General features: G+C 50.8%; 6 protein-coding genes across 6 annotated transcripts; 4 read left to right on the forward strand and 2 right to left on the reverse strand.

Moving 5' to 3' along the window:
- Positions 1-831: 831 nt before the first annotated feature.
- Positions 832-3501, forward strand: SMI1 (Cell wall assembly regulator). The gene is made up of 3 exons (XM_018271849.2): positions 832-1263; positions 1336-1394; positions 1456-3501. The coding sequence occupies exons 1-3, from the start codon at positions 1256-1258 to the stop codon at positions 3030-3032; spliced, it is 1644 nt and encodes a 547-aa protein (XP_018132666.1). The 5' UTR covers positions 832-1255; the 3' UTR covers positions 3033-3501.
- A 170-nt stretch (positions 3502-3671) lies between these two features.
- On the forward strand, positions 3672-4721 carry VE01_02340 (uncharacterized protein). The gene is made up of 3 exons (XM_018271850.2): positions 3672-3938; positions 4117-4478; positions 4528-4721. Exons 1-3 carry the CDS (start codon positions 3846-3848, stop codon positions 4589-4591), a joined length of 519 nt encoding a protein of 172 aa, XP_018132830.1. The 5' UTR covers positions 3672-3845; the 3' UTR covers positions 4592-4721.
- On the reverse strand, positions 4707-5598 carry VE01_02341 (uncharacterized protein). The gene is made up of 2 exons (XM_018271851.2): positions 5318-5598; positions 4707-5263 (listed from the first exon to the last, which is right to left on the reverse strand). Exons 1-2 carry the CDS (start codon positions 5492-5494, stop codon positions 4934-4936), a joined length of 507 nt encoding a protein of 168 aa, XP_018132831.1. The 5' UTR covers positions 5495-5598; the 3' UTR covers positions 4707-4933.
- On the forward strand, positions 5540-6602 carry VE01_02342 (uncharacterized protein). The gene is made up of 2 exons (XM_018271852.2): positions 5540-5942; positions 6107-6602. Exons 1-2 carry the CDS (start codon positions 5825-5827, stop codon positions 6349-6351), a joined length of 363 nt encoding a protein of 120 aa, XP_018132832.1. The 5' UTR covers positions 5540-5824; the 3' UTR covers positions 6352-6602.
- Positions 6603-6630: 28 nt separating this feature from the next.
- On the reverse strand, positions 6631-9969 carry VE01_02343 (uncharacterized protein). The gene is made up of 9 exons (XM_059463434.1): positions 9371-9969; positions 9108-9300; positions 8676-9051; positions 8555-8626; positions 8382-8505; positions 8151-8330; positions 7834-8100; positions 7668-7785; positions 6631-7617 (listed from the first exon to the last, which is right to left on the reverse strand). The coding sequence occupies exons 2-9, from the start codon at positions 9175-9177 to the stop codon at positions 6659-6661; spliced, it is 2166 nt and encodes a 721-aa protein (XP_059319913.1). The 5' UTR covers positions 9178-9300; positions 9371-9969; the 3' UTR covers positions 6631-6658.
- Positions 9970-11434: 1465 nt separating this feature from the next.
- VE01_02344 (uncharacterized protein) lies at positions 11435-12109 on the forward strand (the record flags this gene model as incomplete). The annotated part of the gene is made up of 2 exons (XM_018271854.1): positions 11435-11487; positions 11551-12109. The coding sequence occupies 2 exons, from the start codon at positions 11435-11437 to the stop codon at positions 12107-12109; spliced, it is 612 nt and encodes a 203-aa protein (XP_018132834.1).
- Between the last annotated feature and the right edge of the window lie 560 nt (positions 12110-12669).

Consider the following 12669-nt stretch of genomic DNA (forward strand, 5'->3'; position numbering starts at 1 on the left):
ACGTTACGTGACCAGGGTAGCCGAGCTAGCTTGTAAATTATAACTGGGACCACCACCGCCCCCCTTTGTTAGTGTACTTTTGTTATTCCCTTTGTTTCCCCTTTCGGCGCGCATCGTGGGGATTCTGAGGCCTTTGCCACGCTGATCTGAGATGGGTCCAGGCCGTGTGTGTATGCCGTTTGCTTGGTAGAGAGGAGGAGAGAAGCTGAGAAAATGGGGACGTGGTAATGGGGATTGGGGGGGGGGTGCGCATCATTTGCCGTTCCCAGTTTTTGCGTGCCGGGTTGGTATTTTTTTTGCAGGGCTAGGAGAATCGTATGAGGATCGTGAAAAAGGAATGCTTCATATGTTAGAATGAGAGGGAATTGGCAATGGAATGGTTCTGAAATGTGATCTGTAGGATATAACGTTGGGGTTTGAGAATAGCCCATCGCCGTTCTTGGATATAAAGCGATCTATACATAGAACAGTTAATATATGGGTAAGTGAGTCGGGCAAGGAACGAAACCAGTTTTGGCCCTTCTCCCATACGCCAACACGCGGTATTAATCCTCATTTTCTGTAAAATATATAAGTTGACAGAACGAACAAAACCCAGTAATAAAACCTGTCAGTGATTGAAGCATCAAGCATTCATCTGTTGTTCTCCCATACAGTACCAAGACCCTAAGAATAAATCGGCCTGTCCGCCTGTGGCTAATTGTAGGAGCACCCTGGTGTCCCCGTCCCCTTTAATCATCTACTCGTACCGCGTCGCACTGAGATGAAGCGTACTTCCAAATATTTATTTTGTTTCATGTGTAAACTCACTAAAGTATTTCGCTGCACCTTCTCATTTCTTTTTTATACATATTAGTAAACGTAGTAAATTACAGTATTTTGCAAGATTAAGTTCCTGAACGTTCCAGGTCGGACCGTTAGGTCGTTCCTCGAAACCCTGTTTAGCGCAGATTACCCTAATCGAGCGATAGGTGGATAGGCACAGAGGGAAGGAGGAAAGGATACTATCTGTAGCCGACTTACTCCAAGTTCCAAACTCCTAAAGACGCGACACCCATGAGGACACCCTGAATCTCGATCTTTCACTAACTCCCCTCTCAATACAACACTCTTTTGCATCATTTACAGGAGGCGCGAGTAAGATTATCTGCCAGTCGACCAACGCCATCACTGGCAGGCAATCTACGATTGAACGACTGGGTGTCCGCGATACCTCTCCCTCCATCAACAACCTCCGCTCCTGCAGCTCTTCCCGATGGCTTCGTAAGCTCCACCCCATTCCTCATCCCCCATCTCCATGTCCTGCCTGTACTGACTTTGGCCTCTGCGATATAGGCTTGGATTCGGAAAAGCATTCCGATCTGCTTGGCACAGTCTAACAAGTTACGATCGCCGTACGCTCACCCCCGAATCCACCGTGGCTGCCGCGACGTTATGCTCATGATTTATATACAGATTCCGATTTTGACTCCCCATATCGCACTGGCCAGCATGTACCACTCGCTCAGAGTCGACACGACCCCCTTACCTCCGTCGCGACCGATGGCTCCGAGTCTCGCGCTGATATCTCATCCCCTTACCTCGACGACCAAGCGAGCTCAGCATCAGCGCTAAATGGCAATGCCTTCCCTCCGTCGCCCGCATACGCCCGGAACCCAGGGAACACTTCTCCATCGCCATACTCGCCTGGAATGAGATCGTCGTCAGCTCAAAAAAGACAGAATGACAACTTCGCGGAAAACACAAGCCCTGGCGAGATTCAGATGCAGGCCTTCCAGGAAGGGCTGCCACCGCCACCACCGGTTGCACATTCGTGGAGGAGGATGGATAAGTGGGCTGAGGAGAACTACGAGGAACTCTTTGAGGAGCTTGGAGAGGGATGCACAAGCAACGACTTGAACGACCTTGAACACCAACTCGACTGCTCTTTGCCAATGGACGTGCGCGAGTCTCTACAAGTCCACGATGGACAAGAAGTGGGCGGTCGACCGACGGGAATGATTTTTGGCTGTATGTTGCTTGATTGTGAGGAGATTGTACATGAGTGGAGGAATTGGAAAACGGTTAACGAGCAATATCTCAATGCACCATCAACATCCGGGCCCACGACACCGGCCACAGCTCTTGGGGGAAGCTCATCAGCAGCACCCCCGAAGAAGCCCCAGCAGCCACAAAACCCAATGTGGCGCCAGGACCTCCTCGCCAAGCAGGAATCGCAACCCCCAGGAGCAATCCAGAGAGTCTATGCACACCCCCGTTGGATCCCGTTAGCTCGTGATTGGGGAGGAAACAACTTGGCTGTGGACCTGGCGCCTGGCCCTACCGGAAAATGGGGTCAGGTTATCCTTTTCGGTCGCGACTACGACTGCAAATACGTTGTTTCTAGATCATGGGCATCATTTTTGGCGACTGTCGCCGACGACATGAACAGCGGCAAATGGTTTATCGACGAGGACACGAACGAGCTGAAGCTTCGTGAATTCAAGACATCGCATGTTGAGCCCGGCTACTTGGATATTCTCAGATGGAGATCCGATCAAAAGTACGGCCGCAGAGGTCCAAGGAGGCGGCCGCACAACGGGTCTGCTAAGGGTGCTGGATCTCCTACAGGCTCCCCGTACGATAGCCCGGTTGCCGAGATTGGCGAGCCACGAGGACGATCCATGCAAAGATTCAGCGGCGCTTCTCCCGTGTCAAGCCCGAACAGGCCCAACTATCCAAAGTCAAGCCCCCTATCGAAAGTCGCGGAGGAAATCCCATCGGCACAAGTCGCCTCCCCGCTGCAGGGCGTCGTGAACACAGATGTGTCCAGTTCCAGCAAACCTCTTGTTGAAATTGGAACTCCCCGAGCCAGTGACGAGGAGAAGCGCATTAAGGCCATGGAGTCCCTGTTAGACCCGCCTCCGACCAAAGACGACAAGGAGAATGTGAAGGCGGATAGCACATCGGCCGCAGACTCCAAGTTGAACGGCAACGCGACCAAGCAGGCAACGGTCGAGGACGACAGCGTCATGAAGACCATTGAGATATGATTATGAGATGAGGAATTGCTTCTAGTCCAATAGATGCAACCAACGGCGTACTGGGATCGCTGCAGCTGCTGCAGTTTTAATGGGGGTTACATATCGCATATGCACCACGGCCAGTTTTCACTGGCAGTGATACATACATGAAGCAACGGCGGAACCTTGATTGGCCTTGACGGTTTACTGGAGTCACCATAGTCGGAAAGACGTTTTTCCCTGAATTCACATCATCTTCTGTTGTACCATAGAACTCGACGTTTCATTATTTCTCTTCTTCGAGGCAGCAGCGCGCTTTGGCAAGCACTTCGCTGGGTAATCAGTTTAGGGGCAATGAGGCAATATGGGAGGGGGACTTTTTTCGCAACCCGGTTTGTGCATGTCGGATTAGATCAGTGTGTAGCATTGTAGGAGTGGGGCGCAAGATTGAGGGCAGCGGCTGTCTTTGAATTCGATGATGAATAGTTGATAAACGCGATTATCATTTGACGTGTAAATGCCTGTTAATTTGATTGTGAGAAGTGCTTCTTAATAACAGGACTGGTTGTGAGCCAAACCGTCACCAAAACTATGTCGGCACGTGACTTGTGATTGACGCCGAGAGACGTCGTCACCAATAGCTAGGCGGGCGGATCATGGCGGTTCAACCTATGATCAAACGACAACCGCCGTAACATCAACACCCACGAATACCACCCAAGCGACCATTATCTCCGCTAGCGAGGTGAAGCATATTAGATTCCTACCAAGGCTCAGGCCCAGTCACTTCTAATCTGCGACTCCCAAACCACAAACAACGAGCAGGCGCTTACTGTTGCGACGATGTCTGAAGAGAGGCTCTGGAAGTTCCAGATCCCGGAATGGGTCAATAGCTCCATGGTGCGGAGCGCGGGCGTGTATGCCGCTGGGGGATTGGTGAGTTTATCTACAGCTCCTCTATAGCTTCAAACGCTATGTCTTCGATCTCGTCGAGACCATCCGGGTTGCGAGGATCCCATCCAGATAGCGGGCAAGCGCTCTATCTTTGGAGATATACCCACTTCCTCACAACTCCATATAGTTCCTTCGACTCAAGCTAACTCACTACCCCTAGTTCTCCCTCGCCTTCTACATCCTCCTCGACGCAGCCGTCTACTCCAAGTCCCCCCTCAACGGCTCCCTCCACACCCACATCACCTTCATCGACTGGCTGCCCTTCATCTTCTCCACGCTGGGCATGCTGATCATCAACTCGATCGAGAAGTCGCGCCTCTCCGCCGACTCGTTCTCGTACTCCGGGTCTGGCGTCGCGTGGAAGGCGCGCGTTGTGCTGTTCCTTGGATTTGCTTTCCTTGCGGGCGGCATGGCTGGAGGTGTTGCCGTGTTCGTCATGAAGTATATTGTGCCGGGCGTGCCGTGGCCGACGCTTGGGATGGGGTTGGCGAATGTGTTGGCGAATGCCGGGGTGATGCTGAGGTGAGTTTCTTGTGCGTGATGATTTAATGGGTTGGCTAATTTGTGGTAGTTCCGTGCTGCTGTGGATTTCGCAGAATATGGAGGATGAGTATGCGTATAACCTGGCTCTGTAATGGAGGGGTTTGCACGTGGTGGGTAGGCTGGGGACGTGTGGAGGGGCTACGACGGTGATGGGATTGATGTCAGTTTTTATTGCGAGCATGCTTGTAACATAGACAATCTCTAATGGGAATTGGAACCTTGATTATTATGTCTATGTGGCTATCCTAATTGGAACTGGGCCTGGCATCTGTGACCTGATTTCCATGCGGCTTCAACACCTTTCCCCTGGGTGTGGTTACATGCAGGGCCCCAAGAGCTGCCATATATGCCTGGGGTCTGAAAGTCTGGGTATGACAGTATATGAGCTGTCTATGTTTGGTTGAGATGGGGTTGTATATCCAAGCCCAAATCACTCAGCTGGCCCCGTGTGAATCCCCTTTTGAATCTTCACTAGCAGCACCGCTGGCCTCCGCAGCTTTGGCTGCTTCAAGGGCCTCCGCTTTCGCATCATCCAAAGCCTTATACTTCCTCTTACTCTTCTTGCTTGCGCTGCTCTTCCTCTTAGCCTTCACATTTCCCACAATAGCCACTCGACTCTCCGGCCCCTTCTCCAGTAGCTCCACCCGCTCCGCCAACATCGCCCTCGCAATCTTCCGATTCTGGCTTCTTGATCGTGTCGCCTGCACTTTCAGCACAATGCCCGTGGGAAGGTGCTTGAGTTGTACAGCGGAGGAAGTTTTATTCTGGCGCACAAGTTAGTAGTCATTCGGTCTCCGAGCAATGGCAGGGTATCGTACAATTTTCTGACCGCCAGGGCCGGATCCGCAGAGGAACGCTTCAGTGAACTCTTCCTCGGGGATTGGCGCGGGGCGCTGCGGCATGGCTTTCACCAATCGAGGCGTGGCGGTTGATATGAGTCGTGCGGCTGCGTTGGCGCGCGGAGCCCATGCGTGGGGTGTGAGGGCGCGCAGCATGATTACTGGCTCAGCTCATATCTATCCGTAATCCGAGTTGACAGAGAGGATTGCTGTTAAACCCGGTGGTACAGTCCCTGTATTTGGTGGCGTCGTAAGGCGTGGGTTTCGAGACAAGGCACGAGGCTATCGGCGCCGCGAGGGCCGATATGCAGGGGTCCGGAATACGCATACACCAGGGACGGGAAGTCAAAATCGCCAACTTCACATTGTCCAACTACAGAATTCAACGACTCGACGACCCCTCGCTCTGCCAATACGATATTATCTATTCTCACGACTCGCCCTAGGAAATATACTTGTTCAGCTATACCCTCGAAAAACGGCGCAATGCCTTCCGAAACTTCCGTTGTCTCCTCGGGTTTCCGATGGCTCCAACGCAAGAGATATCAGTATGAAGTCACATTCAGTCTTTACATGTTGACGCCGACGGAGAAGTTCATCTTCAGTATGTCTACTCTACCCATTCTCCCGGTTCTATTGAGCCCAGATACCCCCGTCGCGCCCCTAAACCCGGCCGTTCCGCTGTCCTCGATCAAGGCCCCCTTTCCAAACCCCCAACCGCTCCGTCACAAGACAAATGTTCCAGTTCCAGTGCTAATTACTCTCTAGACTCCTGCATATTCATCATCTTCTCCATGGTCCTTATTGCCGGCTGCCTCTACCTCCCGCAACACATCACCTTCCTCATGAACCGGGCCTGGTTCTACTACCAAGGCGACGGGGACTCCAAGGACGCACTGTCCTCGAGCGTATCAGAGACAGTCGCGATGACAGTGGGAGACCGACTCCGCGCTATAATTGAGACGGCGAGGGCCAGCGCAGCGACTGCGGCTCAGGCCCAGAAGGAGTTGTAGTGGCATGGGGGCGTGGAATACACCCAACGAGACGGATGGATACGAGACGTACATACGGTACGGGGAGGTTAGAGGAAAGGAAGTGCCTGGCGCATGTATAAAATGGGCTGTTGTCTGATTATGGGACAGGGAGTTAGGGCGTCTTTACTGCAGTAGACGATGAGAGATGAGGGCTTTACTACCGGGACGGAAGCGCTCGATGGATATAATGTTTAATGCACAGTGGGTAGAAATTGAGACGGTTCGGCATCAAGCCTATGTTACTTTATGTCAAAATGCGTTTGTCATTGTGTTCTATTACTACCCCTCAAGCTTTGGCAGCCGCCTCTCTCGCCGTCATCAAATGCTTCATCGTGTTATACATCAGCTCCCCCACCCCTTTGGCACCCTTCCGCTCCAAGTACGTCAGCACACCTAACCTATAATCTGCCCAACTAAGCTGCAACCCCCCATCTTTCCCTAGCGTAACCAAGCTCTTCTGTGTCACCGGGCCCGCGTGCCTGACCTTGATCCCGCCTCCTGCCTCATCCGCCTTATCCTCCAGCTCTCGCAGATACGAGATCGAGAGGTTGCAGAGGACGGGAGAATACGAGAGGGTGAATAGAGATGGCAGGGTGAGGCCAGTGTCTAGGGAGGAGACATACGATGTAAATTTCGGGAGTAGCGGAGGCGGAAGCAGGCAACCAAGGGCGTTCGTGTCTGTAGTATTGAACGCCCGCGAGCGCCACAGGCAGTTGCAGATGTCCATGAGGAAGCCGTTGAAATGGTTGACGTACTCTTTGGGGTATGATTCTGGGGATGGTCCTTGGGCTGGGTCCGGGCGCGCGGGGATGGGCTTCGACATCGCTGTCTCGAAGGTTCGTTTGTAGAGTGCGAGGATGGCGCAAAGGCGGGAGAAGGTTGATAGTGATGGTGCGAAGTGGAGTGTGTATACTAGAGCTGATGGTGGAGTTGTGATGCGCACATGTGCTTGGAGTGAGGGTTGACTGAGGAGACCAGCCATGGCTTCGTAGAAGCAGAGTACCGAGTGATGAGTGATGGTGCTCTGTAAATGGCCTGTTTGGACTATCGTTAAAGCCAAAACATTAACGTGCGAGGTAAGAGCGCTAATTGTGGTACTTGTGAAGGCTGGTGGGGTGCTGGAGAGAAGAGAAGAAGTCCAGTTTCTGAGGATGGAGGTGTAGAATGTAAGAAGATCTGTCTGCGAATTCGGGGTGTCATCTAGAATTGCCCATTCCAGCGGCTGAAAAGTTGATAAATAGAGTTCTAGAAAATATTAACATCATGGTGACCCCTTATAGCGAGCGTGTCCATACCTTCAAATGGAGCAATATGAGTATAGGAAAGGAGATCGAGCACAACCGCGCGCCCTGTAACCCCATTCCAGTCTTCGAGTAGGGAATGGAGATATTTAGCACAAGCCGGTGGGAGATCCTAACCTGTTAGTACGGATTCGAAGGTGTGATTTTGATGTAGACCTACTTTTGTGAATCGAGTATACTCCAATATTGAAGCCAACATGTCCACAAGAGCGCCCTCCGATGACCCATCCCCCTCTAGCTGGTCTTCAAAGAATGCCATGAGCCAGTTATCCACTCGCTGCCTCACCGCATCGGTAGATTTCAACTGCAGGAGCTTTTGCAGTAGCGGGTCACCCATGACAGCTACCAATTGGTTGGGCAGTTCTATCTTCTCGAGCTCGGCAACAAAGCCGTTGGCATTCTCAATTTCTTCCAATGTCACCGATGTCTGCATCAGTTAGCAAACCACCCAGGCTCGATCGTTGTGCGCATGCTTACCTCTTGAGCATTAGAGGTGTGCACCTCTGGTATCACAGAGACTCTGCTTCGCTTTACCCCATTTATGCCACGTCTCACAACTCGGAAGGTGTCTCGTCGAGTTTGTTGTTCGTCCACAGTCTTCTGAGCATGCGCTTCTTGGATTTCTGCCAACCTAGCTTTCCATTCTGGATTTGGATGCTGTAAACTATTAGATGTGGTATCGTTTGGGCAAGGCTATTTTGGTTTTACCGTAAACACCGATGCTCTTCCCGCTGTCAGCTGGCCAACAATGACATCTGGATAATAGTCCTTGTATACTCTGATGAGCCCAACGAGTGGTGGTTCACTACCAGCACGCCTTGCTAATTCCAATCTAGGCCATGTCAGCTGTCAGGCTTCAAGTTTGTAGCGCATTTACTTACAGAGATTGAATTCGGAATGGTCTCACGTGTTTTCGGCGAGTAATCAGCGACAGGAGATGGCATAGGGGCGCTCTGCTTGCTTTTAGCATCTGAAGACAGAAGATGACGGAGCGAAATAAACCTTATGGCAATTGTATCGAGCAGGTTAAACAGGAAGCTGTATGCATGAGACAATATCTTCGGGTTCCTAATGGAGTCGTAGACCATAACCAGCCACTTCAACAGCAATGACTGCACCGGAAAGGCCACTCTGGATTGCCCATGGCCCACAGAGCCTATAACTTTCACAAGGGTATCGTCCGATATTTGTGCGGCTGGGTACAAGTTTCTGATGATGTTCGCGATGCTCGCCTGGTCGAGCTCATTTGGCAGCGTTACGATGTCAACAAGCTCATCCAAGGACGCTTCGGACAGCCCATCCTCAAAGGCCTTGCTTGCTACTCTTTCTACTGTCCCATTGATTTTCACAGCCCTTTGTTTCGCCGGTATCTGAGCAGCTATAATTCCCAATTAGTACACGTGACCAGACGCGGTTCTTCTTGACGCGACTTGCCATGGTTGAGGTCTGTCAACAGGAGTTCAATTGTCTTCCCGTCATCTTCGGGTGGAGGAGAAGACTGCATTATGATATCCTTGACATTATCCACCGTGATTTTTCTTGTATGAACGTGACTTTATATAGTATGATACATATGTTGGGTGTTTTGGTGATGCGCTGTGTTCTAGTGCACAGTGCTGTAGTCGCCCTGCATCTCATGTTACACAAGCACAACCACAATAAGTTAACCACAAGCGAATCAAATGGGCACAACCAACCAACATCTATGAAACAATTTTCCCCCGATTATTTTGGGCGCTTATATCCTTTATTTACAGACTCTTCTCCTAATATCTGGTACTGTGTCTCTGTATCGCGATTTACATTTCTTATACTCGTAGAAGGTCTTTACAGTCTCTCTACTATCTGGGTCAACTTTATGCGTACTATTATCCAATTTGCCACCCTATTTATGCTCATATAGTGTTGAAGAGAGCCTAGTGTTTCTTCTGGCGGTCAAGTGTGCAGAGTAATGTGTGCGTCTTCTCTTCGTGCAGGTCGACTTGACGCCCAGAGAGTAATTTTGACGAAGACTCAGCTGTGCTCTTCTGGAGCATGCACAGCCGTTTCAGAGGCAGCATGAGAATGACAGCGAAAGCTGAAAGACCAGCTCGATCGCCAACTGCTTGGTCTCCAACATACAGGCGAGATTGGCCAACCATTAGTATTCCCCAGCGGAGGTTCTAAGTTCGCTTCCATGCTGATCAATGTGGTCCGATAGATCAACCCCCGCAGTATTAGCAGCCTATGGCATATCAAACATATGTGGCGTTCGTCGGTATCCGGCATGCCCGATGAAGGCGCATGTGGCTTGTGGGACAGTTGCAGCTGTCGATGCCATATCTGATAATACTGACGTAGCTGACGACACCGAGCCCAGCTGCTACCTACAATGGAGGTACTGTACATTAGAACCTAAGGAAAACTCATATCGGTGTCAGATGTCAAGAACTCTACTATTCATCTACGCGACCGAACTCTCGCTGCGCTGTACAGGGAAAGGGTAGCGGATTTGTGTCTCGGAGACAGCTTGGACGTCAAATACTTGGGAACCAGATATGGTCAAAGCGACCGAGACATATGAGAAGAATACCGTTTTTCTCTCCTTCTGGAATATATCCCGAGGAGCGATACCACAGGTGGCAGATGGGAGATACTTGTATTCCAAATCGTACTGTACGACCTGGGGCCGTATATCTCGCCAATGCACGTCCAGGGATCTTGTTGACCCGAAAACCGAAACGCCCTTTCCACGTTCCCAGCTGCCGGGACGGGATGGGGTATGGGATTTAGGAGTTGGGATGTTAGGTTTCACAAGCATCTCAAGTATCCCCAGGCGAGAAGCATGGTCCACTACCATATGGTGGCGTTCTGTGTTCTACGGCACAGTACAGGGTACCTCTGACCAAACTGCAGACTCACGCAACCACCAAGGTGTCCAGGAGGTTCCCAAGACCCTTTCTCGTACGTTTTCCACATATTCTTTCCATCTTGCTTACGCTTTACCGCCTAGGGAAGCCAATATACTTAGTGTTGTACCACCCCGGGTGACCACGCTCACCCTGGCTGTCAAAGCTTGGCCCGAAGTGAATCTAGGTTCTAGGTTATGTAGCCCAACTATGGGTCCAGCGGTCCTGAAGAATATTCGGGGGAAGGCTGTAACGGTTTAGTATCGGCTCATACTGATCTAGCTGTCCAGGACGATTCCCATGCACTACAGCTACGGATTACCGCAAATGGCTTGGGCGAAATACCAATAGGTAGAAAATCAGAAACAGCCCCGATTTAACACTGTGTTGCGTTGAGTTGCTGCCAAATCCTCCACCTTACTCGCGCCACTCCGTGAAGGGCCAATAGGTAGCCAAGGAACTATGGCCCGTTCCTGACAGAAAGCCTGGCTAGCTGAACCAAGCTATATCGTGTCACTAAGCCATTTCAATCATACGCTCAGTCTCAGCATAGACCATCTGTGTGGGAACGTTATCCAGTGTAATCACAGGCAGATCTTCTGCGAGCGGTAGGCCAGTTCTCGAATGCGCGAATGCATAGTATGCTTGGGTTTCAATTTAACCACATCAGCTGGCTAGGCAGTTTACTTTCAATGTCCACAATCGGCATAGCAGCGCAGCATCCGCGGTTAGCCTGGTCTTATCTAATTTACACAATGCGGGCAATATTAATATGAGGGCGGTATCAAACTTTGGTTATATCTTCTCTCATTATCACAATATTCTTCTCATCCACGTTCAGGTTTTCAAGCGTTACCAACATTTGATTACAACATGTCGCCCAGTATGAACGAGTCTCCGGAGGCCCAGCAGGAAAGGGGCGAGGAGTTAGTATTCCTTTATTATTCCCTCGATGATTTTAGGGCATGCTGCTGACATGCGCTTGTCAGGAATGGCGCAAGACATCCGCGGCAATCCAACGGCGTAGGGCTGAACTCGCCTCCCACGCAAAATGGGGGACACACCTCCCTTCTTGCCAGAGATGCCACGAACTCATTAGCTATCATTGGAGACCTAGAAGACACCGACGTTATTCTCATCTTGGCCCCTTACGTGCCACAAATTAGTGGGAACCCAGATGATACTTCTGACCCCTTTGAGTGGCTTGGTCGGGCTCTCGAGTCGCGCCACAGTCGAATTCGGCACCGACCTTACGACAACAGCAGTGGCATCACAGGCATCCATCGCCAATTCATCACACAGTCGAAAGTGATTATTCTCGTGTTAGCCGACGGTGAGGCTGCAGGCCAAACACCTCAGATCAACGTCGAACACGCGCATGTTACAGTAGCTACCGCTGGAGATGATAAGAGGGTAATTATTGTCGTAGCTGATTCGTCACTGGAGTCATGGCGGCGTCTCGACGATTTCCCAACTGTCATCCAAGCAGCAGATTATTCACCCGCCAGCCTTGAAAGGACGGTGTCGGTCATATTCAGAGAATTTTGAGGATGCCCCCCATCCTAGCCAAGGAATATGCCCTGTGTTCGGTCATATTCGGGGAATCCTGAGGGCAGCCCCCCTGCTTGTCGAAGAATCTGCCGTGCCTCTCACGATCCCTGCTGCACTATTTTGAAAATTTGCTCCCGCCGTTAAGATGTTTTCTGGGGTTTATATACTCTCTGGACAATGCTCAAGAAAACTACCAAATGGTTTAATGTGCCAGAGGCCGCTAGTACCCCTGACTTCCAGCTGCCGGAGCCCACGAATTCTCGGGAGCAAGACGAGGAGTTCCAGATCCTGTCTAAACTACAATACGGCAACGAAACAGAAGGGGGTGGTGTTGTTTCAACACCGATTTGGATGGATTACTGGTATGTGAGACCAGCAATTCGCTGCGGATAGAATTGCAATCTTGATATGAATAGAGCATAAAATGACTGGAGTATTACGGGGATATAAAATTTGTTTAAGGGAATTCAGGGGTTAGTCTACTATAGGAGGCAGTATGTACTGTAGAACAGCGTACGGCGAAGCTTATGGCAAATTGTCTCACTTTCAAGTTACAT

This window comes from Pseudogymnoascus verrucosus (genome assembly GCF_001662655.1).
Source record: "Pseudogymnoascus verrucosus strain UAMH 10579 unplaced genomic scaffold scaffold_9, whole genome shotgun sequence".
Lineage (NCBI taxonomy): Eukaryota > Fungi > Ascomycota > Leotiomycetes > Thelebolales > Thelebolaceae > Pseudogymnoascus > Pseudogymnoascus verrucosus.

What these genes read in the sequence shown, in the direction of transcription:
- VE01_02343 (XM_059463434.1), bottom strand. Translation starts at nt 9,177, where the DNA reads ATGCAGTCTTCTCCTCCACCCGAAGATGACGGGAAGACAATTGAACTC. An exon ending in GTTGACAGACCTCAACCATG is followed by an intron (nt 9,052 to 9,107) that starts GCAAGTCGCGTC and finishes TGGGAATTATAG; the next exon opens with CTGCTCAGATACCGGCGAAA. An exon ending in AGTATACTCGATTCACAAAA is followed by an intron (nt 7,786 to 7,833) that starts GTAGGTCTACAT and finishes CTAACAGGTTAG; the next exon opens with GATCTCCCACCGGCTTGTGC.
- SMI1 (XM_018271849.2), top strand. An exon ending in TCTAACAAGTTACGATCGCC is followed by an intron (nt 1,395 to 1,455) that starts GTACGCTCACCC and finishes ATTTATATACAG; the next exon opens with ATTCCGATTTTGACTCCCCA.
- VE01_02341 (XM_018271851.2), bottom strand. Translation starts at nt 5,494, where the DNA reads ATGCTGCGCGCCCTCACACCCCACGCATGGGCTCCGCGCGCCAACGCA. An exon ending in GCCCTGGCGGTCAGAAAATT is followed by an intron (nt 5,264 to 5,317) that starts GTACGATACCCT and finishes CTTGTGCGCCAG; the next exon opens with AATAAAACTTCCTCCGCTGT.
- VE01_02340 (XM_018271850.2), top strand. Translation starts at nt 3,846, where the DNA reads ATGTCTGAAGAGAGGCTCTGGAAGTTCCAGATCCCGGAATGGGTCAAT. An exon ending in TGTATGCCGCTGGGGGATTG is followed by an intron (nt 3,939 to 4,116) that starts GTGAGTTTATCT and finishes CACTACCCCTAG; the next exon opens with TTCTCCCTCGCCTTCTACAT. An exon ending in AATGCCGGGGTGATGCTGAG is followed by an intron (nt 4,479 to 4,527) that starts GTGAGTTTCTTG and finishes AATTTGTGGTAG; the next exon opens with TTCCGTGCTGCTGTGGATTT.
- VE01_02342 (XM_018271852.2), top strand. Translation starts at nt 5,825, where the DNA reads ATGCCTTCCGAAACTTCCGTTGTCTCCTCGGGTTTCCGATGGCTCCAA. An exon ending in GACGGAGAAGTTCATCTTCA is followed by an intron (nt 5,943 to 6,106) that starts GTATGTCTACTC and finishes ATTACTCTCTAG; the next exon opens with ACTCCTGCATATTCATCATC.